Source organism: Pristiophorus japonicus, chromosome 1, assembly GCF_044704955.1.
Source record: "Pristiophorus japonicus isolate sPriJap1 chromosome 1, sPriJap1.hap1, whole genome shotgun sequence".
Lineage (NCBI taxonomy): Eukaryota > Metazoa > Chordata > Chondrichthyes > Pristiophoridae > Pristiophorus > Pristiophorus japonicus.
The window spans coordinates 84,695,754-84,722,674 of NC_091977.1; the positions used below are offsets into that span (position 1 = coordinate 84,695,754).

At 43.8% G+C, this 26,921-nt stretch overlaps 1 protein-coding gene across 6 annotated transcripts in view; it reads right to left on the reverse strand.

Moving 5' to 3' along the window:
* Positions 1-13,174: 13,174 nt before the first annotated feature.
* The window catches only part of kank1a (KN motif and ankyrin repeat domains 1a), a 373,392-nt gene continuing 359,645 nt past the window's right edge, over positions 13,175-26,921 (reverse strand). For all 6 annotated transcript variants that reach the window (XM_070881410.1, XM_070881419.1, XM_070881440.1 and 3 more), the window contains 3 exons: positions 19,177-19,377; positions 14,950-15,048; positions 13,175-14,148 (listed from right to left, as the gene is read on the reverse strand). In XM_070881410.1, the coding sequence (XP_070737511.1) occupies positions 14,086-14,148; positions 14,950-15,048; positions 19,177-19,377 (363 nt within the window). In that variant the 3' untranslated portion in view covers positions 13,175-14,085. The remainder of the gene's footprint in view (positions 14,149-14,949; positions 15,049-19,176; positions 19,378-26,921) is intronic.

A 26,921-nucleotide genomic window follows, 5' to 3' on the forward strand; every position in this document is an offset into this window, starting at 1 on the left:
CTTGAAACATGCAAGTTGAAGGAGTTAGAGTTGCCGTGCAGAGACAAAGCTTTTGCAACGGAGTCGAGACAGGCAAAAGCTGCAATCTGGTTCAGCAACATCTCCCTGGATGTGCCTCGGGTGGCTGTAAGGACCTGGAGGGATATACTGTTCCCTCATGACGGGAGAAAGAAGCCTGCTGGTGAGACACAGAAAGCATGGTTGGAGGTTGTTCAGGAGGTCGACAGCAGGAGCCATGCTCCTGGATCCAATGCAGGAAGCACTTCAATGACCGAAGCAGGGTAGGAAAGGTGAGAGCAATGGCACATTGCACTACATCCTGATGTGCGTATCTCCCTAACTCCCTTCACTCTGCCGTCACAAGCCTACTCCACCACATCACTCCTCACAGCAACTTAGCTTGCAGGTGCACCCATCACTCTCTATCTGTGCACTTGCTCACATCTCCCATCTATCCATCCATCACTGACAAGTCACCTTCATCCTTATGCAATAGAAACATAGAAAATAGGTGCAGGAGTAGGCTATTCGGCCCTTCGAGCATGCACCACCATTCAATAAGATCATGGCTGATCATGCAACTTCAGTACCCCATTCCTGCTTTCTCTCCATACCCCTTGATCCTTTTAACCGAAAGGGCCACATCTAACTCCCTTTTGAATATATCTAATGAACTGGCCTCAACAACTTTCTGTGGTAGAGAATTCCACAGGTTCACAATTCTCTGAGTGAAGAAGTTTCTCCTCATCTCGATTCTAAATAGCTTACCACTTATCCTTACACTGTGTCCCCTGGTTCTGGACTTCCCCAACATCGGCAACATTCTTCCTGCATTTAACCTGTCCAGTCGTGTCAGAATTTTATACGTTTCTATGAGATCCCCTCTCATCCTTCTAAACTCCAGTGTATAAAGGCCCAGTTGATCCAGTCTCTCCTCATATGACAGCCCAGCCATCCCTGGAATCAGTCTGGTGAACCTTCGCTGCACTCCCTCAATAGCAAGAACGTCCTTCCTCAGATTAGGAGACCAAAACTGAACACAATATTCCAGGTGAGGCCTCACTAAGGCCCTGTACAACTGCAGTAAGACCTCCCTGCTCCTATACTCAAAATCCCTAGCTATGAAGGCCAACATACCATTTGCCTTCTTCACCGCCTGCTGTACCTGCATGCCCACTTTCAGTGACTGATGAACCATGACACCCAGGTCTCGTTGCACCTCCCAACTCGGCTTAGGATAAGGGGTAGGCCATTTAGAACTGAGATGAGGAGAAACTTCTTCACTCAGAGTTGTTAACCTGTGGAATTCCCTGCCACAGAGAGTTGTTGATGCCAGTTCATTGGATATATTCAAGAGGGAGTTAGATATGACCCTTATGGCTAAGGGGATCAAGGGGTATGGAGAGAAAGCAGGAAAGGGGTACTGAGGGAATGATCAGCCATGATCTTATTGAAAGGCGGTGCAGGCTCGAAGGGCCGAATGGCCTACTCCTGCACCTATTTTCTATGTTTCTATGTATGTTTGAATCCAGTTTTTCTTCATATGTCAGTCCTGCCATCCCGGGAATCAGTCTGGCGAACCTTTGCTGCACTCCCTCAATAGCGAGAATGTTCTTCCTCAGATTCGGAGACCAAAACTGTACACAATATTCAAGGTGTGGCCTCACCAAGGCCCTGTACAACTGCAGTAAGACCTCCCTACTCCTATACTCAAATCCTCTTGCTATGAAGGCCAACATGCCATTTGCCTTCTTCACCGCCTGCTGTACCTGCATGCCAACTTTCAATGACTGATGCACCATGACACCCAGGTCTCGTTGCACCTCCCCTTTTCCTAATCTGTCACCATTCAGATAATATTCTGCCTTCCTGTTTTTGCCACTAAAGTGGATAACCTTACATTTATCCACATTATACTGTATCTGCCATACATTTGCCCATTCACCTAATCTGTCCAAGTCACCCTTCACCCTCTTAGCATCTTCCTCACAGCTCACACTGCCACCCAGCTTAATGTCATCTGAAAACTTGGAGATATTACACTCAATTCCTTCGTCTAAATCATTAATGTATATTGTAAATAGATGGAGTCCCAGCACTGAACCTTGCGGTACCCCATTAGTCACTGCCTGCCATTCTGAAAAGGACCAGTTTATTCCTACTCTTTGCTTCCTGTCTGCCAATCAGTTCTCTATTCACGTCAATACATTACCCCCAATACAATATGCTTTAATTTTGCACACTAATCTCTTGTGGGACCTTGTCAAAAGCCTTTTGAAAGTCAAAATACACCACATCCACTGGTTCTCTCTTGCCCACTCTATTAGTTACATCCTCAAAAAACTCTAGAAGATTTGTCAAGCATGATTTCCCTTTCATAAATCCATGCTGACTTGGACCGATCCTGTCACTGCTTTCCAAATGTGCTGCTATTACATCTTTAATAATTGATTCCAACAGTTTCCCCACTACTGATGTCAGGCTAACTGGTCTGTAATTCCCTGTTTTCTCTTTCCCTCCTTTTTTAAAAAGTGGGGTTACATTAGCTATCCTCCAATCCATAGGAACATAAGAACATAAGAATTAGGAACAGGAGTCGGCCATCTAGCCCCTCGAGCCTGCTCCGCCATTCAATAAGATCATGGCTGATCTGGCCGTGGACTCAGCTCTACTTACCCGCCCGCTCCTCATAACCCTTAATTCCCTTATTGGTTAAAAATCTATCTATCTGTGACTTGAATACATTCAATGAGCTAGTCTCAACTGCTTCCTTGGGCAGAGAATTCCACAGATTCACAACCCTCTGGGAGAAGAAATTCCTTCTCAACTCGGTTTTAAATTGGCTCCCCCGTATTTTGAGGCTGTGCCCCCTAGTTCTAGTCTCCCCTACCAGTGGAAACAACCTCTTTGCCTCTATCTTGTCTATCCCTTTCATTATTTTAAATGTTTCTATAAGATCACCCCTCATCCTTCTGAACTGCAACGAGTAAAGACCCAGTCTACTCAATCTATCATCATAAGGTAACCCCCTCATCTCTGGAATCAGTCTAGTGAATCGTCTCTGTACCCCCTCCAAAGCCAGTATATCCTTCCTTAAGTAAGGTGACCAAAACTGCACGCAGTACTCCAGGTGTGGCCTCACCAATACCCTATATAGTTGCAGAAGGACCTCCTTGCTTTTGTACTCCATCCCTCTCACAATGAAGGCCAACATTCCAATCGCCTTCCTGATTACCTGCTGCACCTGCAAACTAACTTTTTGGGATTCACGCACAAGGACCTCCAGGTCCCTCTGCACCTCAGCATGTTGTGATTTCTCCCCATTCAAATAATATTCCCTTTTTCTGTTTTTTTTCCCCCAAGGTGGATGACCTCACACTTTCTGACATTGTATTCCATCTGCCAAACCTTAGCCCATTCGCTTACCCTATCCAAATGTCTTTGCAGAGTCCATAGAATGTTGGAAAATGAACACCAATGTATCCACTATTTCTAGGGACACTTCCTTAAGTACTCTGGGATACAGACTATCAGGCCCTGAGTATTTGTCGCCCTTCAATCCCATCAATTTCCCCAACACAATTTCTTGACTAATATGGATTTCCTTCAGTTCCTCCTTCTCGCTAGACCCTCGGTCCCCTAGTATTTCTGGAAGGTTATTTGCGTCTTCCTTAGTGAAGACAGAACCAAAGTATTTGTTCAATTCATCTGCCATTTCTTTGTTCCCCATTACAAATTCACCTGATTCTGACTGCAAGGGACCTACATTTTTCTTCACTAATCTTTTTCTCTTCACATATCTATAGAGGTTTTTGCAGTCAGTTTTTATGTTCACTGCAAGCTTCCTCTCGCACTCTATTTTCCCCCTCCTAATTAAACCCTTTGTCCTCCTCTGCTGAATTCTAAATTTCTCCCAGTCCTCAGGCTTGCTGCTTTTTCTGGCCAATTTAATATGCCTCTTCCTTGGATTTAACACTATTCCTAATTTCCCTTGTTAGCCACGGTTGAGCCACCTTCTCAGTTTTATTTTTACACCAGACAGGGATGTACAATTGTTGAAGTTCATCCATGTGATTTTTAAATGTTTGCCATTGCCTATCCATCGTCAACCCTTTAAGTATCATTCGTCAGTCTAACCTAGCAAATTCACATCTCATACCATCGAAGTTACCTTTCTTTAAGTTCAGGACCCTAGACTCTGAATTAACTGTGTCAATCTCCATCTTAATGAAAGATTCTACCATATTATGGTCACTCTTCCCCAAGGGGTCTCACACAACAAGAATGCTAATTAATCCTCTCTCATTACACAACACCTAGTCTAGGATGACCTGCTCTCCAGTTGGTTCCTCGACATATTGGTCTAGAAAACCATCTCTTATACACTCCAGGAAATTCTCCTCCACCGTATTGCTGCCAGGTTATCCCTCCTCGTCACCCTCAACAACTCATTGGGTGAACACATGCCATTACTCTCACTCATAGGTCTCTTCTTTCCCTCTTTGTAGAAGAGAGCACAGAACATCAGGGAGAGGCAACAAACCGGAGGTGGCCCTCCAGCCATCTTGCAATTAACACTTGCAGAGGCGGCGGCGCTGGAGATCAGCAGAGTCTCGGCATGCCTGGCTGTCGGAGATGGGAGCCTGCCAGCTACCTGATAACAGAAGTAAATATCAGAGAGCCACGTGGCATGTTGACTTGATGTCAACAGCGAGTGAAATATGATCATTTGAATAATAACTTCAAGCATTCTTACCTTGACAGTACTCATTCATGACTTTTATCTACCACTGAGCCTTCATACGTCCAGCAGGTGGGGGTCGAGGTCACCCACACGGCGCTGACTCCTCAGAGAAGCTCACTCCCTCTGAGGATGCACCGTCACAGAACTTATGCAGACCTTGCAGCAGCTTAGATACTCGCACTTTGATGAGACTAGGTAGACAGATAGTTGGGTTTTCACATGGTGACTTGCACTTCACAAGTGAACAAAACCAGATGGTGGAGTCAGGGAGAATGTGTGATGTACTGGCAGACGTTCCAAGTGCACTGTGCATGATTGCAGAAAGACTGGAGGAGTCCACCTCAAGCACGAGTGTTATGATGTTGCATGCCATTACGATGATGCCTTCTTCCATGGAAAGAGTGGGTAACTTCATGGAGCACCAAACGCGGCTATCACATGAGTGCATGCAGGCCTTCACCAATGACTTGCACACTATGAATGTCACCTTAAATAGGATGAATGATATCCTAGCCTTGGCCTTTCATCATTCCACTGATCTGCAGCAAAGTGTTCACGCTGCTAGCAGGGAAGTGCGACTGGGCTATGAGGGAGATGATGGTATAAGAGGGCATGGAAGCAGGGACTCAGTTCTAAGCGTTTCCACTTCTCACCCATTGCCCCAGTCAATTGGTACCTGATATGCTGCCTCGTGTTCCGATGGCTGAGTCTGCCCTACACAGGTGCAGGTGGAGCAGTCATTGGCGGGGACCTCACCGGCTCCAAAAACCCAGAGGATGTCAGCCAAAGCAACTAATCTGACAAAGCGGAGACCCGAGATGCCTGCCTCCGCTGAAACCGGAGGTTGCAGCACGTACAATCGCGAGGAAAAGGAAGAGTAAAGATTTGTAGTTGCACATGGACAGGCAATTGTGTCCATTAGACATTACTATATTGTAAAATTTCTGTTTACTTGAACCACATAAATATTCTTTTGCGCCACTTCCCCATTCTTGGATGCTGGACGGCAACTGGCCTTTTCAATTGTGTGACGAAGAATGGGAAATCATGAATTGATGCTGACCGATGGGGGACTGTGAAAGGGATGCTTGGTTGTTTGTTAGTGGTAGTGGAGGAGGGAGAGGGGCAAAGGTGGCTGTTGCAAGTGGCTTACTTGTTAAGAATTGGCACTGGTTGAACCCAAGTGAATCTCATAATAATGAGGGCATCCCAGGCAGCAATGTGTGTCGCTACTGGTGCACTGCCCGCCTCATCTTCTGCCTCCTCAGAATCCTCTTTAGAATTCTCTATCCCACAGGGCTGTGGAGGCTCAGTCTTTGAGTATATTCAAGACAGATATCGATAGATTTTTGGATATTAAGAGAATCCAGGGATATGGAGATAGTGCAGGAAAGTGGAGTTGAGGTAGAAGATCAGCCATGATCTTATTGAATGTAGGAGCAGGCAAGAAGGGCCAAATTGGCTAATCCTGCTCCAATTCTATGTTCTTATGTTTTAAAGAGCATCTTCAGCATGTCAATGGCTTGTTCAATGACACGTCGTGGTCATATGGCATTCTTTGTTGCGCTCTTGGGTCTCATTCCATGGGTTTTTCCAAGAGGTGTCATTAGCCATGTTTTAAGTCAGTATCCCTAATCTCCGAACAGCCAGCTGTAACTGCTTCCAGGTGCAAAGGAATCTGGGACGATGGACTGCTGCAGGACAAAGCATCATGGCAACTGCGCAGGAATCTTGCACACACCTGCATAAAGATCTTTCATGGTTGCACTCCAGCTGCACACCAATGGAGTGGAAGCCCTTTCGGTTGACGAACACTCCTGGGTGATCTAGGGTCCATTAATTGCCACACGTGGACAGTCAATGATATCGTGCACCTGTGGGAAGCCAGCCAGAACTACAAATCTCAGCATCTGCTCATTCTGACTGGCATCATCGCAAACATCTGGTTTATTTGGGCAGCAGGTGGGCGACAGCAGTTTGGGCTGGCTGGCGGCAGCGACAAGTGCAATGGCGGAGTAGCAGTGATGAGATCAGGAATGCTGTCATTCTAAGAGAAGATAGCACGTTCCTACTCCACTGACCTACTGCCACCTCCTGGGGCAGCACCTCAGCATTACTACCAATTTCCTGGAGCAGATTTCTGGACTGCTGCGACACTGAGATCCCCGGTGGACTGTGGTGGACCCAGCGATGATGACAGCAGTCAGAGTTTGCGTGGCATCAAGCTGAGACTGCACGAGAGCAGTCCGATGTCACAAACCATTGTCTGCATTACAGCACTAAGATGCTGCGTCGCTTCCACCTGAGCCGCAATGGAAGCTGCCACATCACCCATAATACGAGTCATGAGGTCTGGATCCGTACGGCCTCTCTGGGAGTCCACCATCGTCTACAGACTGGCAATTATTGGCTCGATGGTGTGCATCGAGCTCTGTGCAATGTTGGGAGGCGGACTCTTCCACGCTCCTTACCTTTGCCAAGAGGCTCTCAGGTACCCTTGCCATTGCACCCATCATCTTGCAGTGTATGCTCATGTCCCTTCTTGTGAACACATCCCCATTGAGGTCCTCATCCAAGTTCTGGAAATCGCGAGCAAACTTGCCCTCCGGGGAGCTGGCTCCCAAGCTACCCTTTTCCCCCTGGTCTTGCTGCAGTCCACTCTTCCTTGGTGCACCACCCAGTCCAGACCCCTCTACTAAACTTGCCTCTAAAGATCACGTAGTGCCAGTATCTGAGATGGCGCCTGTGGGTGAGAGATGCAGGGACACAGTGCTTTGCTCGCTCCTCCTCCTCCATCATCATCATTTCTCAGAGGGAGACTCAGGGACAGGTCGGTCATCTAGTTGCTGATTATCTGAAAGCATAAAGACACAAGACTCGCACCAGTGTGAAGGCATGGAGGCAGAAATGGAAACATAGAAACATAGAAAATAGGTGCAGGAGCAGGCCATTCAGCCCTTCTAGCCTGCACCGCCATTCAATGAGTTCATGGCTGAACATGAAACTTCAGTACCCCCTTCCTGCTTTCTCGCCATAACCCTTGATCCCCCGAGTAGTAAGGACTTCATCTAACTCCCTTTTGAATATATTTAGTGAATTGGCCTCAACTACTTTCTGTGGTAGAGAATTCCACAGGTTCACCACTCTCTGGGTGAAGAAGTTTCTCCTCATCTCGGTCCTAAATGGCTTACCCCTTATCCTCAGACTGTGACCCCTGGTTCTGGACTTCCCCAACATTGGGAACATTCTTTCTGCATCTAACCTGTCTAAACCCGTCAGAATTTTAAACGTTTCTATGAGGTCCCCTCTCATTCTTCTGAACTCCAGTGAATACAAGCCCAGTTGATCCAATCTTTCTTGATAGGTCAGTCCCGCCATCCCGGGAATCAGTCTGGTGAACCTTCGCTGCACTCCCTCAATAGCAAGAATGTCCTTCCTCAAGTTAGGAGACCAAAACTGTACACAATACTCCAGGTGTGGCCTCACCAAGGCCCTGTACAACTGTAGCAACACCTCCCTGCCCCTGTATTCAAATCCCCTCGCTATGAAGGCCAACATGCCATTTGCTTTCTTAACCGCCTGCTGTACCTGCATGCCAACCTTCAATGACTGATGTACCATGACACCCAGGTCTCGTTGCACCTTCCCTTTTCCTAATCTGTCACCATTCAGATAATAGTCTGTCTCTCTGTTTTTACCACCAAAGTGGATAACCTCACATTTATCCACATTATACTTCATCTGCCATGCATTTGCTCACTCACCTAACCTATCCAAGTCACTCTGCAGCCTAATAGCATCCTCCTCGCAGCTCACACTGCCACCCAACTTAGTATCATCCGCAAATTTGGAGATACTGCATTTAATCCCCTCGTCTAAATCATTAATGTACAATGTAAACAGCTGGGGCCCCAGCACAGAACCTTGCGGCACTCCACTAGTCACTGCCTGCCATTCTGAAAAGTACCCGTTTACTCCTACTCTTTGCTTCCTGTCTGACAACCAGTTCTCAATCCACGTCAGCACACTACCCCCAATCCCATGTGCTTTAACTTTGCACATTAATCTCTTGTGTGGGACCTTGTCGAAAGCCTTCTGAAAGTCCAAATATACCACATCAACTGGTTCTCCTTTGTCCACTTTACTGGAAACATCCTCAAAAAATTCCAGAAGATTTGTCAAGCATGATTTCCCTTTCACAAATCCATGCTGACTTGGACCTATCATGTCACCATTTTCCAGATGCACTGCTATGACATCCTTAATAATTGATTCCATCATTTTACCCACTACTGAGGTCAGGCTGACCGGTCTATAATTCCCTGTTTTCTCTCTCCCTCCTTTTTTAAAAAGTGGGGTTACATTGGCTACCCTCCACTCCATAGGAACTGATCCAGAGTCAATGGAATGTTGGAAAATGACTGTCAATGCATCCGCTATTTCCAAGGCCACCTCCTTAAGTACTCTAGGATGCAGTCCATCAGGCCCTGGGGATTTATCGGCCTTCAATCCCATCAATTTCCCCAACACAATTTCCCGACTAATAAAGATTTCCCTCAGTTCCCCTTCCTTACTAGACCCTCTGACCCCTTTTATATCCGGAAGGTTGTTTGTATCCTCCTTAGTGAATACCGAACCAAAGTACTTGTTCAATTGGTCCGCCATTTCTTTGTTCCCCGTTATGACTTCCCCTGATTCTGACTGCAGGGGACCTACGTTTGTCTTCACCAACCTTTTTCTCTTTACATACCTATAGAAACTTTTGCAATCCGCCTTAATGTTCCCTGCAAGCTTCTTCTCGTACTCCATTTTCCCTGTCCTAATCAAACCCTTTGTCCTCCTCTGCTGAGTTCTAAATTTCTCCCAGTCCCCAGGTTCGCTGCTATTTCTGGCCAATTTGTATGCCACTTCCTTGGCTTTAATACTATCCCTGATTTCCCTAGATAGCCACGGTTGAGCCACCTTCCCCTTTTTATTTTTACGCCAGACAGGAATGTACAATTGTTGTACTTCATCCATGCGGTCTCTAAATGTCTGCCATTGCCCATCCACAGTCAACCCCCTAAGTATCATTCGCCAATCTATCCTAGCCAATTCACGCCTCATACCTTCAAAGTTACCCTTCTTTAAGTTCTGGACCATGGTCTCTGAAATTACTGTTTCATTCTCCATCCTAATGCAGAATTCCACCATATTATGGTCACTCTTCCCCAAGGGGCCTCGCACAACGAGATTGCTAATTAATCCTCTCTCATTACACAACACCCAGTCTAAGATGGCCTCCCCCCTAGTTGGTTCCTCAACATATTGGTCTAGAAAACCATCCCTTATGCACTCCAGGAAATCCTCCTCCACCGTATTGCTTCCAGTTTGGCTAGCCCAATCTATGTGCATATTAAAGTCACCCATTATAACTGCTACACCTTTATTGCATGCACCCCTAATTTCCTGTTTGATGCCCTCCCCAACATCCCTATTACTGTTTGGAGGTCTGTACACAACTCCTACTAACGTTTTTTGCCCTTTGGTGTTCTGCAGCTCTACCCATATAGATTCCACATCATCCAAGCTAATGTCTTTCCTAACTATTGCATTAATCTCCTCTTTAACCAGCAATGCTACCCCACCTCCTTTTCCTTTTATTCTATCCTTCCTGAATGTTGAATACCCCTGAATGTTCAGTTCCCAGCCCTGATCATCCTGGAGCCACGTCTCCGTAATCCCAATCACATCATATTTGTTAACATCTATTTGCACAATTAATTCATCCACCTTATTGCGGATACTCCTTGCATTAAGACACAAAGCCTTCAGGCTTGTTTTATTAACACCCTTTGTCCTTTTAGAATTTTGCTGTACAGTGGCCCTTTTTGTTCTTTGCCTTGGGTTTCTCTGCCCTCCACTTTTCCTCATCTCCTTTCTGTCTTTTGCTTTTGTCTCCTTTTTGTTTCCCTCTGTCTCCCTGCATTGGTTCCCATCCCCCTGCCATATTAGTTTAAATCCTCCCCAACAGCACTAGCAAACACTCCCCCTAGGACATTGGTTCCGGTCCTGCTCAGGTGCAGACCGTCTGGTTTGTACTGGTCCCACCTCCCCCAGAACCGGTCCCAATGCCCCAGGAATTTGAATCCCTCCCTGCTGCACCACTGCTCAAGCCACGTATTCATCTGCGCTATCCTGCGATTCCTACTCTGACTATCACGTGGCACTGGTAGCAATCCCGAGATTACTACTTTTGAGGTCCTACTTTTTAATTTAGCTCCTAGCTCCTTAAATTCGTTTCGTAGGACCTCATCCCTTTTTTTGCCTATGTCGTTGGTACCAATGTGCACCACGACAACTGGCTGTTCTCCCTCCCATTTCAGAATGTCCTGCACCCGCTCCGAGACATCCTTGACCCTTGCACCAGGGAGGCAACATACCATCCTGGAGTCTCGGTTGCGGCCGCAGAAACGCCTATCTATTCCCCTCACAATTGAATCCCCTATCACTATCGCTCTCCCACTCTTTTTCTTGCCCTCCTGTGCAGCAGAGCCAGCCACGGTGCCATGAACTTGGCTGCTGCTGCCCTCCCCTGATGAGTCATTCCCCTCAACAGTACCCAAAGCGGTGTATCTGTTTTGCAGGGGGATGACCGCAGGGGACCCCTGCACTACCTTCCTTGCTCTACTCTTCCTGCTGGTCTTCCATTCCCTATCTGGCTGTGGACCCTTTCCCTGCGGTAAGACCAACTCACTACACGTGATACTCACGTCATTCTCAGCATCGTGGATGCTCCAGAGTAAATCCACCCTCAGCTCCAATTCCGTAACGCGGACCGTCAGGAGCTGGGAATGGAGCAAGGGATGCAGACATTATCAGGAGCTGGGAAGTGAGAAAGGCTTGTGGGGAAGTGGGATGAGAGGAGAGGGGAAGTGGGATGAGAGGAGAGGGGATGAAGATACCGTTGTTTCCCCCAACGGGGTCGGCCTTGCCAATGGCCACCATCTGCTGCCCAATGAGTCGCAGCACTCACTCAAGGTCTGAAAGCTGCGCATCACCTCCGACTGTTCTTTGCTGCTCCCTCCTATTGTGGGCTATTTTGGACTGCAAGAGAAATGAATGCGTGTGAGTCAGAGTCCACCTATGTGTTTGGGAGACATGCGCACCATAGTTGAATAGCTGTAACTGTAGGCAGTGTGAGATGTGTATGAGAGTTTGAGTAGGTGCAGATGCTTGGTGCGTGAGTATTGGGGGGGTATGATGGTTTGTGCAGTGTGTACAAACAGATTCAGATGCCTGTATGTCGGACCTGTTAAAGCATGTACTCACCTTGGACATCCGATTGAGGTCGTTGAATTGCTTCTGAACTGTGTCAGGCTGCAGATGACCACACCACATTGCCCTGAAGACCTGGGGAAATGGCCTCCTTGCAGTGTCCGGAAACAACACTGCCCTCTTTCGCTCCACTCTGTGACCAATGCCTCCAATGTGAAACGACAAGCTCTCTCCCTGGGAGTGGGATCAGCCATTACGATCAGCGGTTTGAGTTGGTTGCAGGTTGCCTTCACAGCCAACGATGCTGATAATGAGGATCTGCACAATGATGCAACCTCCCCTTTAAGAGTTGGAAGGAGCCTGTGTGACGGATCATTCCAAATTGCATTACACCTGAAATTTATCATCACTCTGCTGAGCGCTCACTTTAGCACTCAGTTTTTTTCCTGGAGCACGAACAGCCAATTTAGTGGAAGCTTAGAATCATTAGCGCCTGGTGCTAATTTTTCAAGATTTCAAAAATGAATGCTCCAAACGGGACGCAACCAAATTTCTAATCCCTTTATAACAAAAGCTAACATAACATTTGCTTTTCTAATTGCTTGCTGTACTTGCATGTTAACTTTGTGATTAATGTACAAAGATATCCAGGTCCCTCTGAATGCAAACATTTCCCCATCTCTCGCCATTTCCTGATGCACTGCAGTGAAATGCCAAAGTCGTCGGGTTGGAGCTGGCTTCCTGACGTGCCATCAATTTTGCCGCTTTTATCCCCCCCACAACCGTAACCAAATCCACGGACTCCACCAGCTGAAAATTCAGTCCTATGGTACTAAACTGAAATGTTGATTGTTAATAGTACTTCTGCCCAATTATCAAACTCCTTGTGATACGAGCATTAATATAGAGATGGGCCACAGGCACTAGAGGTGGGAAATCTAATGTTGTGCAACGCTGCCCAAGTTAAATCTGATTTGCATGCGACAGGTGCTGCAGACTGCCCCCACTGCAGGTGAAGGAAAATCTGAACAGGGTTTTTGACATGGAATTGCTGCTGGGCCTCATCTCCACTTCCGTTCATTCCAAATCTCACAAAACGGGCAAAAAATCCAGGACAATATCAGCCAAGCAGAATTTTAAGATGGTATTAATAGTAGAAGCACACACAGCAAATTAGCATAATGCAGCTTTTATTCTGAAAATATGGCAAGGATCTAAGGCACTTCAAACATTTAAATACACACGTGACAATTTAAACGTGACAAGATTGCAGTCTTTATAAATATGCACAGAAAACCATGTACAGGGCTGTAACTGAAGGACAGGTTGATATACAAATAATATCTCAAACGTCACTAAAACCAAATTAGATACAATGACGTACAATTTCTAAAATAATTAAAAAGCTATGTTCAATAGTAAATTGTTATTCTTCATGTAAATTCATTAGGGTATGTATAAAATAGTTTGAAAATACTGTATGACTCAATTTTAACAGATACAAATAATTTTGTTTGATATATAAAAGTTGCAACAATCAGGAGATATCTTCCTGCAAATAAGGGAAACCTAAACAAGGGTCATCCCTCAAGTCACTTAAATTTTAATGTAACTAACTCAATTTAGATTTTCAATTATTATAAATACAATGTAGTGTTCTAATATACCACCATTAATAGGACATGTTTTAATGAAAGTTTATACAGACAAAATATAGATTACAACTAACAATGAATGCAATAAAATGAGAACGTTAAACTGCCGTGTGTTGTGTGTTCACTGTGGACTAAAATAAAGAGACAGGACAGCATTTTAAAACAAACACTCTTTAAGAAAGCTTGCTGCAGCAGCATAGGTTGAGGCAATAGTCATGCTGAGTGTATAATGAAGACTGCATAATGCTAGCTCCCATAACACTTTCCAGTTTAGTTGCTGGTCAGTAGATTGGCAGAGCTACCTTTGTGTACTATTGCTAAAAAAGTTTTTGCTGGTGAGCTCAGGCACACATTTACATTCAGTATCTGTCAATATTAACAGGAATACATAGCAGCTTGGTAAAGGACTGGGTCAATGGCAGGTAGGAATCAATCAAATTTGCTTCGCCGGGTTGGGCTTGGAGAGGTTTTTCTTCCTAGCCTGGGTGTGCCCTAAAAAAAAGATTTAAGACATTGAAAACTACATCGCCTCTTCAATTAAAAAGATGCATTGAACAATTGCGTAACTTATTCAGCGAACAGTCTATTTTTTAATGTTTCAGGGTTCAAACGTTAATGTCCCATTAAATTGTCGTTTTGTAACAATAGCAACTAGAGGCATTCATGTGCTCAATGATCCATTCAAATTTGGAAATATTTAAGTAAACTTATAAATTCCATTTTGTCTTCAAAGTTATAAAAGTACTCTGAAATTTTATTCCCACTTTGTTTTAAGATATTTAGCGTAAAGTAGTTCAGACTATTAAGTAGACTATTAAGTATTCAATGCCAAATAGACTCTGCAAAATGCATCAGACCGGCTACAATCATCTAGAATGGAACAACATTCCATGTACAAGGTGTTGAAAGTCCAACTAACTGTGACACAGGTTCATGCCCTCAGATGATGGGTTACTAGCCTCAGCTATCTGGTTATAGAACACATGAAGCTCAGGATAGGCATTTCCATCACAGGGCAGATGGAAGTCAAGTCAGTTAGGCAGGCTGAGCTGCTCGCACACTGAGCAGCACTGCCCTCAAACATGGCTGAGGTGTATTATGGAGATCAAAGAGGGAAGGAAAGATCTAAATATTACAACTGCAGTAAAACCAAGGGAACATATTCAAGCTTTTCACAGTGACATAACAGTGAAGCTATGCATCTTTTTTAACTGGAGAACATTTATCCAAAGATCACAAGCTCTAGATGAAAACATATTAATTTAAAGGAAAATGATCGAAATGTGTACTTACCGGTGACGGAGCTTTGGAAAAGTTTACATGAGCATAAAGCAAGACTCCTATATCTTTATGACCAGCCTCTAGAGCAATGGACAATGCTGTGCTTCCATCCTGAATATAAAGACAGAATTGGGTTTATTTACTTAATGAATCCAGAAGTCATATATATCTTGTATATTTGAAAATCAGATTGAAATTTGCAATGAAAGTAGTTTGACGATTGCCAGCAGTTCCATTTAAAAAAAAACGTTTTTAATCTCAATGGTATTATGACCAGTAAAACCAAAGTACATGAAAATTTGGGTAAATTATCTACTAAGAGCCAACTGACCAGAACTAAAGCACACAAATGTTTTACATCCTCAGATTGTCCCAAATTTTCCTTTAGAAATATAAAACTAAAGTTGGTAAAATAGAAGTGTTGAGGTTTTCAACCTGTATCTGACTACTTGTTAACCATTTTTGAGCAGCATTTGGCTGCATTTCAAAACACCAGTTACTGGCTACCGAGTTGTTCCATGCTATTATAAACAGGCTACAAATGGCCCAAGTGTCTAATGAAACACTGACTTTAAAATCTCCAAAAAACACTAGCAGAGAACAGCAATTAACATGGCTAAATCCTCTTGCATTTATAGAATGAAAGCAGGTCTTCCACAACTGATAATTTAAAATATCTCGAGGGTTATTTAAAATTTAGCAACATATGATAGAAATGACAGGTGTTATGAGGCCTTGCCTTTGCCAGGTATTGCTCCACCTTCATGGGTGAATATCCACATAAAGTGAACCAGTATTGTGTGTGTGAATTACACCAACCACATACAACACGTTAAAATCCCACAAGGACAAAGCAACCACCTCAGAACGGTGCAAATCACACGCTACAATGGTGAAAACATTTAAACTGTTCTTTTCCCCACTCGTTCAAAACATTTATTATAGAATTTACCAGTGTCTGAACATGGCAGAGAAAAAGCTTGAGGTCATCCCTCACCAGTTTGGAAGGGCTGTGTAATGCTGAACAATGGGACGAAGAAGCTTATGCCTCCACACAGTACTAGCCTCACTCAGACAGCAAGTTTGAAAGGTCTTGGGTCTTCACACTGATAATTAGTGTGATTAAAGCATGAATCCTTTATATTGCGTTAAATTAACATAGAAGCATTTCCTCTCTTTCCTTAATATAATTTTATATATATTTTTTATAATTGCCATGGTACTTTTAATTTTTCAGCCAGAAAAGGCAGCCTGATATGATATACAAGTTAGTAAAATGGTATGGAAAAAGTTAACCCGGAGTACTAAACAATGGGAATAGGGCAAGTCAACACAGTTTCAAACTAATAAAAGGTAACTTTAATAAAGAACTATCAGGAGGCTCTTCTTCACACAGTGATCAGTACTTGGAATGGACTTCGATGCAGAAGCAAAACACTGAAATCATTTAAGAAACAGTTAGATACAGCAATGGGAGTGGGGGATGGAGGGAATGCAGTGTCGTTCTGGATGGATGAATAAAGATGGGCTGAATGGCCTTCCTTCCTCATTCATAAGTATCTTATGACTAATTTAAAATCTTTATGGTACTAATTTTAGTAAATTATGTTTCCCCATGTTTTGTTGGTAATGTATTTTATTCTCACCTTTCTTTCTCCTATTCACCCCACCTCCCCCCCTTTCACCATGGAAACTTCCACACGTTAACTGGTTTCTCAACTTAGAAATTGGACTGCAGGCAGGCTGGCTCTCGAGTCTGTGCTCAAGCTCGAATACGACTCTCCTGAGATGTTCACACTCTCCCTGTGGGAAAGGGTGTGGCCTCACAATATGGATGAGATTATTTTACTAGATGATAATTAATAGTTAAGATCTGGTTTTAATTATTATTTCCTGTCCTTTTTGATCTCCTACCATTCTTCCGGTGACAGTGGTGGGAAGACAAATTGATTTTGGATGTCTGCCTATGCTGCTTGAGTGATCTGATATTACCTCCTCTGATCTCAGGCAGCACAATGTCTCCAAGTGGTAAGCTCAAGAACAAACTCGCAATGAAGAGAACAGTGAGCACAAATCCTGATCATAAATCTAGGGAGTGGTACAGCACAGTTTTTAATTAATAGATTTCAGAAAACATTTTTGTTCGGCATTGTAAATTTGCTTTTATCCAGTTACGGTCGTATTTTTCACGCCAGTTATGTTTTTTTTTAAAAATAGACTTTGGTAAAAACTTTTTGTTGCTATTTTCTCTGTTGATTTTCAGAATGTGTCTAATTCACATTGTCTTCATTTACTTATACCCTCAAATTTCTGCCCTTAACCCAAAGGCAATGACTTGCAATAGTTGCAGTTTCATGGGTGGTGGAAGCTCTCTCGTATCTCACCCAAGAGACTTAATGCGAGAGCTTGACCGATGATTGCCAACAATCTCTTCCCCTGTGGAGGGCATCACAACTGACCCTGGTCCTATTCTCACCCGAAGTCCATAAGCACACTTTCCAGTCACACGATAATCATTAGGTTCAGGAACCAGAGCAGATTTCCCGCAGGCCCAGTGTTACAGAAGCCAGCTGCACCACCCCAACAACTGCCCCAGCTAAGCTCAGCTAACTCAACACATCCATTTCTCTGTTGGTTTGCTAATTCAAGATTGCTCCTGAGACTTTCAATTCAATATAAATATATCACAAACACCGATTCCTCATTCGTGAATATTCTGCAAAAAGTACTAGCAAGGAGATGTGTTCTGCAACAGTGATGGAGTTCATCATTTTATTTGGTGCACAGATGGACATATTCACAAAGTAACTGAAACTCTCGAGTGAGTGCAGGTCTGGATGGACTCAATGATCGAGGAGTGATTAATGTGGCCATTTTGCAGGGAAAAGATTAAAAATACATTGAAACTGGTGATATTTGCTCAGTGCTTTTCCTACACAAATAGCACAGTTGATAGCAACTACAGTAATGTGATGATGCACAACTCATACACTCATGACCTTTTCAAATGTTAGTCAGTGACTGGCTGTGAAATGTTGCATCAGATCCATCGGCTATGCTCTACATCTCAGTTGACACAGGTTAAACTATTGTGTGTCAGCTGTGGCTCAGTGGGTAGCACACTTGCCTTTGAGTCAGAAGGTTGTCGGTTCAAGTACTAAAACACAAATCTAGGCTGACACTCCAGTGCACTGCTGAGGGAGTGATACACTGTTGGAGTTGCCGTTTTTTTGGATGAGACGTTAAACAGAGGTTCTGTTTGCTCTCAGGTGGACGTAAAAGATCTATAACACTGTCGAAAAGTAGTTGAGTTATCCCCTGACCAATATTTATCTATTAAATAATACAAAAACAGATTTTCTGGTCATCATCACATTGCTGTTTGTGGGAGCTTGCTGTGCGCAAATTGGCTGCCACGTTTCCCACATTACAATAGTGACTACACTCCAAAAGTATTTCATTGGCTGTAAAGCGCTTTGAGACTTCTGGTGGTTGTGAAACCTTGACTATTGTGTGCAGTTTTGGTCTCCTAATCGGAGGAAGGACGTGTTTGCTATTGAGGGAGTGCAGCGAAGGTTCACCAGACTGATTCCCGGGATGGCAGGACTGACATATGAGGAAAGACTGGATCGGCTAGACTTATACTTATTGGAATTTAGATGAATGAGGGGGGAATCTCATAGAAACTTATAAAATTCTGACAGGTTTAGATAGGTTAGATGCAGGAAGAATGTTCCCGATGTTGGGGAAGTTCAGAACCAGGGGTCACAGTCTAAAGATAAGGGGTAAGCCATATAGGACCGAGATGAGGAGAAACTTTTTCACCCAGAGAGTTGTGAACCGGTGGAATTCTCTACCACAGAGAGTTGTTGAGTCGAGTTTCTTGGACATATTCAAAAGAGTGTTAGATGTTGCCCTTATGGCTAAAGGGATCAGGGGGTATGGAGGGAAGGCAGGAATGGGGTACTGAAGTTGCATGATCAGCCATGATCATATTGAATGGCGGTGCAGGCTCGAAGGGCCGAATGGCCTGCTCCTGACTTATTTTCTATGTTTCTATGAAAGGCGCTATATAAATGTAAGTTTTTCTTTCTTTTATTCTGTGCAATCACATTTAGCATTAATGAAATAAATGCTTCCATACAGAGAAGAAAATGGTATATGTAACAGATAGATAGTTCAGTATAAACAGCCTGAAAAAAGACAAACATGCAATAAAATGTCTTAATAGTAACTTACACTGTCAGCTAAAGTGGAATCACATCCAGGTTGGGCCAGCAGGAGCTTGACTATCTCCACATGCCCGTGCTCACTTGCACACATCAGAGCTGTAGAGCCCTCATCATCCTGGATATTGACATCAGCACCACAAAGAAGAAGAGCTTTCACCATGTCCATCCGCCCATGGCTCACTGCAAGCATCAGCGCAGTTTGTCCAGCCTAAAACCAAAACATATACAACAAATGAGAGAGCTTATATAATAGATTGAGCTATACATCACAAGAACTATTTCCATACCAGAAAATATGTACAAAAATAGAAGAAAATGAGAATGTAACAGCACACTTCAGCATGGAAAGATAGAACAAGGATTCATATCTGTGAATTTCCTTAATCACACCTCCCTGGGAAATTAAGTGGGACTAAAAGCTTCAGAATAGAGAGACAAAGAAAACCAGAGAGGCAGTTAATAAGGTGCATGTCACACAGAGACTAAAAGAATATATTTCAAAAGGTATCTAAATAAGGAATGACAATACCACCCAACCCATCCAGTCTGTTCCTTCCAACAGGCCATGTACAATTTGAATAGGAACACGGGTAGGCCAGTCTCTCGAGCCTATTCCGCCATTCAATTGGATCATGCCTGATCTGTACCCATCTTTAATGCATATCTCGATACTCCTACCCAATAAATACTTGTCGATCTCAGTCTTGAAAATTTAAATTTATGCAACCTTTTGGGGGAGAGATTTCCAGATTTCCACTATCCTTTGTATGAAGTGCTTCCTGACTTCACTCCTGAATAGCAAACCTCTAATTTTAAGACTATGGGCTGGATTTGTGTCATTTTATCGATCATTTACCACCGAAAATACCACTGATGGTAAATTCATCGCAAATTACCACCAAAATATCGCTGATTTCATAATTTAGCACCGAAATACCATCGATCTCATTTTTTTCCCCCGTTTTTATTACATCATTAATATACCACCCAAAATTACCAGAGGTAAATTCATCAATACCACCATTTTTACCACTGGCCTAAATTACCACCAAGAAAAGTGCAGTCTTATCTGATCGAATCCAGTGCTACGGACGCCATTTAAAAAATCCGGAGCTGCAGTCCATTCCACATGAGAGAAGGCTGAGATTTACACAGACATCTTTGTGAGTTCAGAGCTAGATTTTAAGATTATTTGAGGCTTTTAGTAGATTATTTGAGAAAACTGGAGGAAATTTTAAGTATATTTAAGAAAACTGGAGGACATTTGAGAACAGTGAGAACATCGGAGGATGTCAGCAGCTCATGAATCAACGCTTTGCTTGAACAGTCAGTTACGTCTCACCTTTACCGCCCACTCTATTGTTGAGTTTTACCCTTCATTTTCTAAAAGTTAGACACAGTACAAGAATGGTTAGGTTTAACAAAATTTTATAAAATGTTGTAAACTTTGAAAAATGTAAAAGTCAATAAATAATTTTTTTTTTTTTAAATTTCAACGATTTAAACATTTTTGCAACAACAATACAACAACTACATCATCAACAGCAAGAACAAAAGCAGCAATAAATCAGCCCCCATCCTGCACTTCTTTTACCTGCGGCCAAGACTCCAACACCGAAGTAGCACCGAAAATTACCACCAGAGGTAAATTCATCAATACTACCATTTTTACCACCTGCAGAAACAAAATACAGTTAGCCCTACCACCGGTCATATTTGATTAAAATAGCAGCCTTGAGTGAAAGTGGTATTTCGATAGTAAAAAAACCCACAATTTTTTTTAAATAGCACCGAAATACCACGGGAAAACCAGTGGTCAGGCTAAATGATGAAAACCAGCTCTGTCCCCCCTTGCTCTGGGTTCTCCCACCAGAGGAAACAGCTTCTCTGTATCTATTCTATCAAATTATTTTATAACTTTAAACATCTCAATTAGATCATCCCGCAACCTACCAAAACTCAATGGAATACAAACCATGTTTATGCAAGCTGTCCTTATAATTTATAGCCCTTGAAGCTCTGACATCATTCTGGTGAATCTGAGTTATAACCACCACCCCAAGGCCATTGCATCTTTCCTGAAGTGCATTGCCTAAAACTGAATGCAGCACTCCAGATGGGATCTGACCAATGCTCTGTATAACTGCATTTTGTATTCCAGCTCCCTCGAGATAAAGGCCAACATTTCATTAGCTTTTATGATTAGTTTTTGTACCTGTACACTAGCTTTTAGTGATGTGTCGCTGGACACCTAACTCCCCAAGTTCCTCCACAGCTCCTAGTCTCTCACCATTAACAAAATATTCCAATTTTCTTTTTTGGATCCAAACTGGTTGACCTCACATTTCCCCAAATTGAACTGCCAATTTTGTCCGCTCAAAATTTGCCCATGTCCCTTTGTAGCTTCCTACTCTCATCTGCTCAACTTACTGGGTATCCAACATTTTATGGACTCTGGGTCAGTTCCTATGGATTGGCGGGTAGTTAATGTAACCCCACTTTTTAAAAAAAAAGGAGGGAGAGAAAATAGGGAATTATAGACCAGTCAGCCTGACATCGGTGGTGGGGAAAATGCTGGAATCAATTATTAAAGGTATAATAGCAACGCATTTGGAAAGCAGTGACAGGATCGGTCCAAGTCAGCATGGATTTATGAAAGGGAAATCATGCTTGACAAATCTTCTAGAGTTTTTTTGAGGATGTAACTAGTAGAGTGGATAAGGGAAAACCAGTGGATGTGGTATATTTGGACTTTCAAAAGGCTTTTGACAAGGTCCCACACAAAAGAGATTAGTGTGCAAAATTAAGGCACATGGTACTGGGGGCAAGGTATTGACGTGGATAGAGAACTAGTTGGCAGTCAGGAAGTAAAGAGTGGGAATAAACGGGTCCTTTCCAGAATGGCAGGAAGTGACTAGCGGGGTGCCGCAGGGTTCAGTGCTGGGACCTCAGCTATTTACAATATACATTAATGATTTAGATGAAGGAATTGAATGTAATCTCTCCAAGTTTGCAGATGACACTAAGCTGGGTGGCAGCGTGAGCTGCGTGGAGGATGCTAGGAGGCTGAAAGGTGACTTGGACAGGTTAGCTGAATGGGCAAATGCATGGCAGATGCAGTATAATGTGGCTAAGTGTGAGGTTATCCATTTTGGTGGTAAAAACAGGAAGGCAGATTATCTGAATGGTGACAGATTAGTGAAAGGGGCGGTGCAACAAGACCTGGGTGTCATGGTACATCAGTCATTGAAGGTAGGCATGCAGGTACAGCAGGCAGTAAAGAAAGCAAATGGCATGCTGGCCTTCATAACGAGAGGACTTGGGTATAGGAGCAGGGAGGTCTTATTGCAGTTTGTACAGGGCCTTGGTGAGGCCACACCTCGAGTGTTGTGTGCAGTTTTGGTCTCCTAATCGGAGGAAGGACATTTTTGCTCTTGAGGGAGTGCAGCGAAGGTTCACGAGACTGATTCCCAGGATGGCAGGACTGACATATGAAGAAAGACTGAATCGACTAGCTTATATTCACTGGAAGTTTAGAAGAATGAGAGGGGATCTCATAGAAACATATAAAATTCTGACGGGATTGGACAGGTTAGATGCAAGAAGAATGTTCCCAATGTTGGGGAAGTCCAGAACCAGGGGTCACAGTCTAAGGATAAGGGGTAAGCCATACAGGACCGAGATGAGGAGAAATTTCTTCACTCAGAGTTATTAACCTGTGAAATTCTCTACCACAGAAAGTTGTTGAGGCCAGTTCGTTGGATATATTCAAAAGGGAGTTAGATGTGGCCCTTACGGCTAAAGGGATCAAGGGGTATGGAGAGAAAGCAGGAAACATAGAAAATAGATGGAGTAGGCCATTCGGCCCTTCGAGTCTGCACCACCATTCAATAAGTTCATGGCAGATCATTCACTTCAGTACCACTTTCCTGCTTTCTCTCCATACCCCTTGATCCCTTTAGTCGTAAGGGCCACATCTAACTCCCTTTTGAATATATCCAACGAACTGGCCTCAACAACTCTCTGCGGTAGAGAATTCCACAGGTCATTAACTCTGAGTGAAGAAGTTTCTCCTCATCTCGGTCCTAAATGGCTTACCCCTTATCCTTAGACTGTGACCCCTGGTTCTGGACTTCCCCAACATCAGGAACATTCTTCCTGCATCTAACCTGTGCAGTCCAGTCAGAATTTTATATGTTTCTATGAGATTCCCTCTCATTCTTCTACACTCCAGTGAATACAGGCCCAGTCGATCCAGTCTTTCCTCATATGTCAGTCCTTCCATCCTGGGAATCAGTCTGGTGAACTTTCGCTACACTCCCTCAATAGCAAGAATGTCCTTCCTCAGATTAGGAGACCAAAACTGAACACAATATTCCAGGTGAGGCCTCACCAAGGAATGGGGTACTGAAGTTGCATGATCAGCCATGACCATAATAAATGGTGGTGCAGGGCTTGAAGGACCGAATGGCCTACTCCTGCACCTACTTTCTATGTTTCTATGTTTCCTACTTTAGTGTCATCTGCAAACTTGGATCGACAACAACTATGTTCCTCCATCCAAGTCATTGGTATATATTGTGAAAAGCTGAGGCTCAATTACAGATCTCTGGGGGAACACTACTAGTCACATCCAGCCAAAGTATATTTCCTTTATCCCTACTCTCGGTCTACCTCCCAACCAATTATGGTAATTAATAACCTCTTGTGTGCAACCTTATCAAATGCCCTCTGGAAGTCCAAATAGACATCATCCATAGACACTTCCCTGTCCAAATTAGTAACTTCCTCAAAAATTTGGACTCTGTAAACTTTTACTTGTGGGGAAAGTTTGAACAAGTTTCCTTTTCTGATATTATCCTAATAATTTATTTAGCTATCTAATTGATACCTCTGGGTACATTTATTTTGAGTTATGAATTTGTAATTAACTAAATGATAGTTACAAGAAAGTTCAGGGAAAATGTAATGCAGGATTAGACTAAATTATGAGGACAGCTTTCATACTTGTTTTTTGTATTCCATTGAATTCAGTAGGTTGAGGGGTGATCTAATTGAGGTGTTTAACATTATAAAAGAATTTGATAGAGTAGCTACAGAAAAGCTATTTCCACTGGTGGGAGAACCCAGAGCAAAGGGACAGTGGGCTAGAATTTCCAATCCAATCGTTCTCGCCTGATTCTTGGCGGTATTCCGGCAGTTGCATCTGTTGAACCGCCGGAATACTGCTGCTGTGCGCTCCCATGATTTTTGCTACATTATTCTCAGCGGTGGCTGTGTGCAATGGTAGTGGGCCGGAGCAGGCGGTAGCAAAGTCCCTGAAAGTCAGCAATAAAGACAAGCAGACCCCTAGAAACAATAATTTTTTTTGTCTCTGCGCATGCGCGGGCATTTTCCCGCGATTTCGGGGTCAAAGATGACCTTGCGCATGCTCACAGAATAGTGAGAGGGGGTTGGTGAGTTGGTGAGTGCTGAGGTGGAGATCGATTGTGTTGAAAAGAGAAAGAGAGGAGTTATTTAGATCCATTTCTAAACCGATTTGGATCATTATTTTCATTCATAATATAATAATTATTAAAGATCAGTTTAATAATACAACATAAAGTTAATTATTTAAATATAAATATTAGTATAAATAAGATGCAAAAACAAGATATTGAAGTGGAGAGGGAGGTAGGTGGGAGGAGGAGGGGGGCCGTTCGTTTCTGAATCATTGGTGCACGAAGTGGAGGTCCGCTGGGAGCAATTAACACGGGGTGGGCGAGGAAAACCTTCACCAAACATCTACCAGAGTTTAAGACAAGAGATCACTGAGGCAGTGTCGTCCGTCACGCCCATGATGCGGGGGCCAAACCAATTCTGCAAACGGTGGAATTACATCGTTGGGTCAGCGAGAGTAAGTACTAACTTTTATCATGCACTGACTAATTACTTTCAAGTAGTGCCACATTTTATGTTGTAAAGCTTGGTGTCATTTTTTATTTCCCATCATCGATCTCATTGTGTTAGTCCTCTATTTTCATGTGTTCATCATGCAACATTTGCGTGCTAACATTACTTAAATGGGTGCAGTCATTGATGTGCGCGCACGTGCTTACACATATTTTGTGTCTCCTTTGCAGAAAAGGACTGAGCTCCGCAAAACGGGCGGAGGGCCACCGAAGACTGTTGAATTGACGGATCTTGAAGAAGGCGTTGCAGCCCTGACAGGAGTGTATGATCAGACTGCCATGTGTGATGGTGCCGAACTGGTTATCGTGGAGTCTGCATAATCCCTGGGCTGTACTGCGGTCATGTAATTCAATGTTATGGCAATACAATGTAGTATGTAATGTAATGCTGTGAACACAAAATGTTGTTAGTTCTGACATGAATTTTTGGTTGATCATACTCTGCCACTTGGAAAGCAACATACTGTTTGCGACTCATGTTTTGTTATGTCATGTAGTTTGCCTACTTTGCTTATGATAGTTTCATGTAATGATTCTGGGTAATATATGTTTGTTCTCCACATAAGCCTGCGCCAAGTGAATTGCTCTGATGTTATCTCTGTCCCCTCCCCTGTCGCCAACCATTAATCTTATGTTTTTACTGTTGCACTGATAAAGCTGCCTGCCCCTCCCAGAGAGGAGTCATTGGAGGAAATGAGGATGGACGAGACGGTGGTGGAACAGAAGGTTGCTTTCAATTTAGGGTAAAACGGCACCAATGGCCAAAGAGTGTGCCATGACAGGCGGTGATGTCGGCACATTGACAGGTGCACTCAGAGCAAGAGGAAAAGGTCACAGTCTTGCTGGGAGTCAGTAGAGGCAGCTCAGTGTCTCCATCTCCTGGCCCCTCTGGCACTGTGCAAGGCACAGATGACAGAAACTGAGGTGCATCAAAATGACACAGAAGCTCAGGTACAACCAAATGAAGGGACGATGATCCTCCATGATCTTGTGGAATGGCGGAGCAAGCTCGAGATGTTTGTTGCTCTATTTCTTATGTTCGTATGTTCCTATGCATTCATCATGGGATGAACCTCAACTTTGTTGATTGTGTAAGGGAGGGGATTGATCTTGTTGTGAGGAATTTATACAATAACATGGACCTGGATTCACCAAGCGTTTCACTTGTGATGGTCCATGTTGATCTGCCGCTTCATGAGATTAACGAGTCTCTCATTCCACAACTGCAGTTGTAGACCAGCAGGCTCATCGGTGCCAAGCCCTGAAACCTCCCTCAGGACCCGGCGCCTCACAACTTGAGCCTCCTCCAGGAAATCCCCTCCGTGCCTTTCAGTTCTGCATGGAGGGGATTCCTGTACAGGCTGCTCTTGCACACTCTCCATGTTGCCATCCAGACACGCCATGGTGCACCATCTTGCCGTCAGGAGGAGGCAGGGATCCTCAATGGAGTGCTCTCTATGCAGGAGTCCTCCCTCTATTTATTCGGGACTTGGCCTGGAGGGTGTTGCATGGGGCAGTCCCATGCAATAAGTTTTTAAGTCGGTTCACGGGCTCCCAAGCCGTTTGTAATTTCTGCAGTCGAGGGGAGTCCGTGTTCCATGTGTATATTGAGTGTGCGAGGTTGCAGCCCCTCTTCCAATATCTAAAGGGGCTGCTCCTCAAATTCTAGTTGCACTTCAGTCCCACACTCCTGATCTTTGGGCATCTGTGCAGAGGGGAGCAGGAAGGTCGGAAGGCCACCTCGTAGGACTGCTCCTGGGCATGGCCAAGGGCGTCATCACCCGGTCCAGGCAGCGGGCAG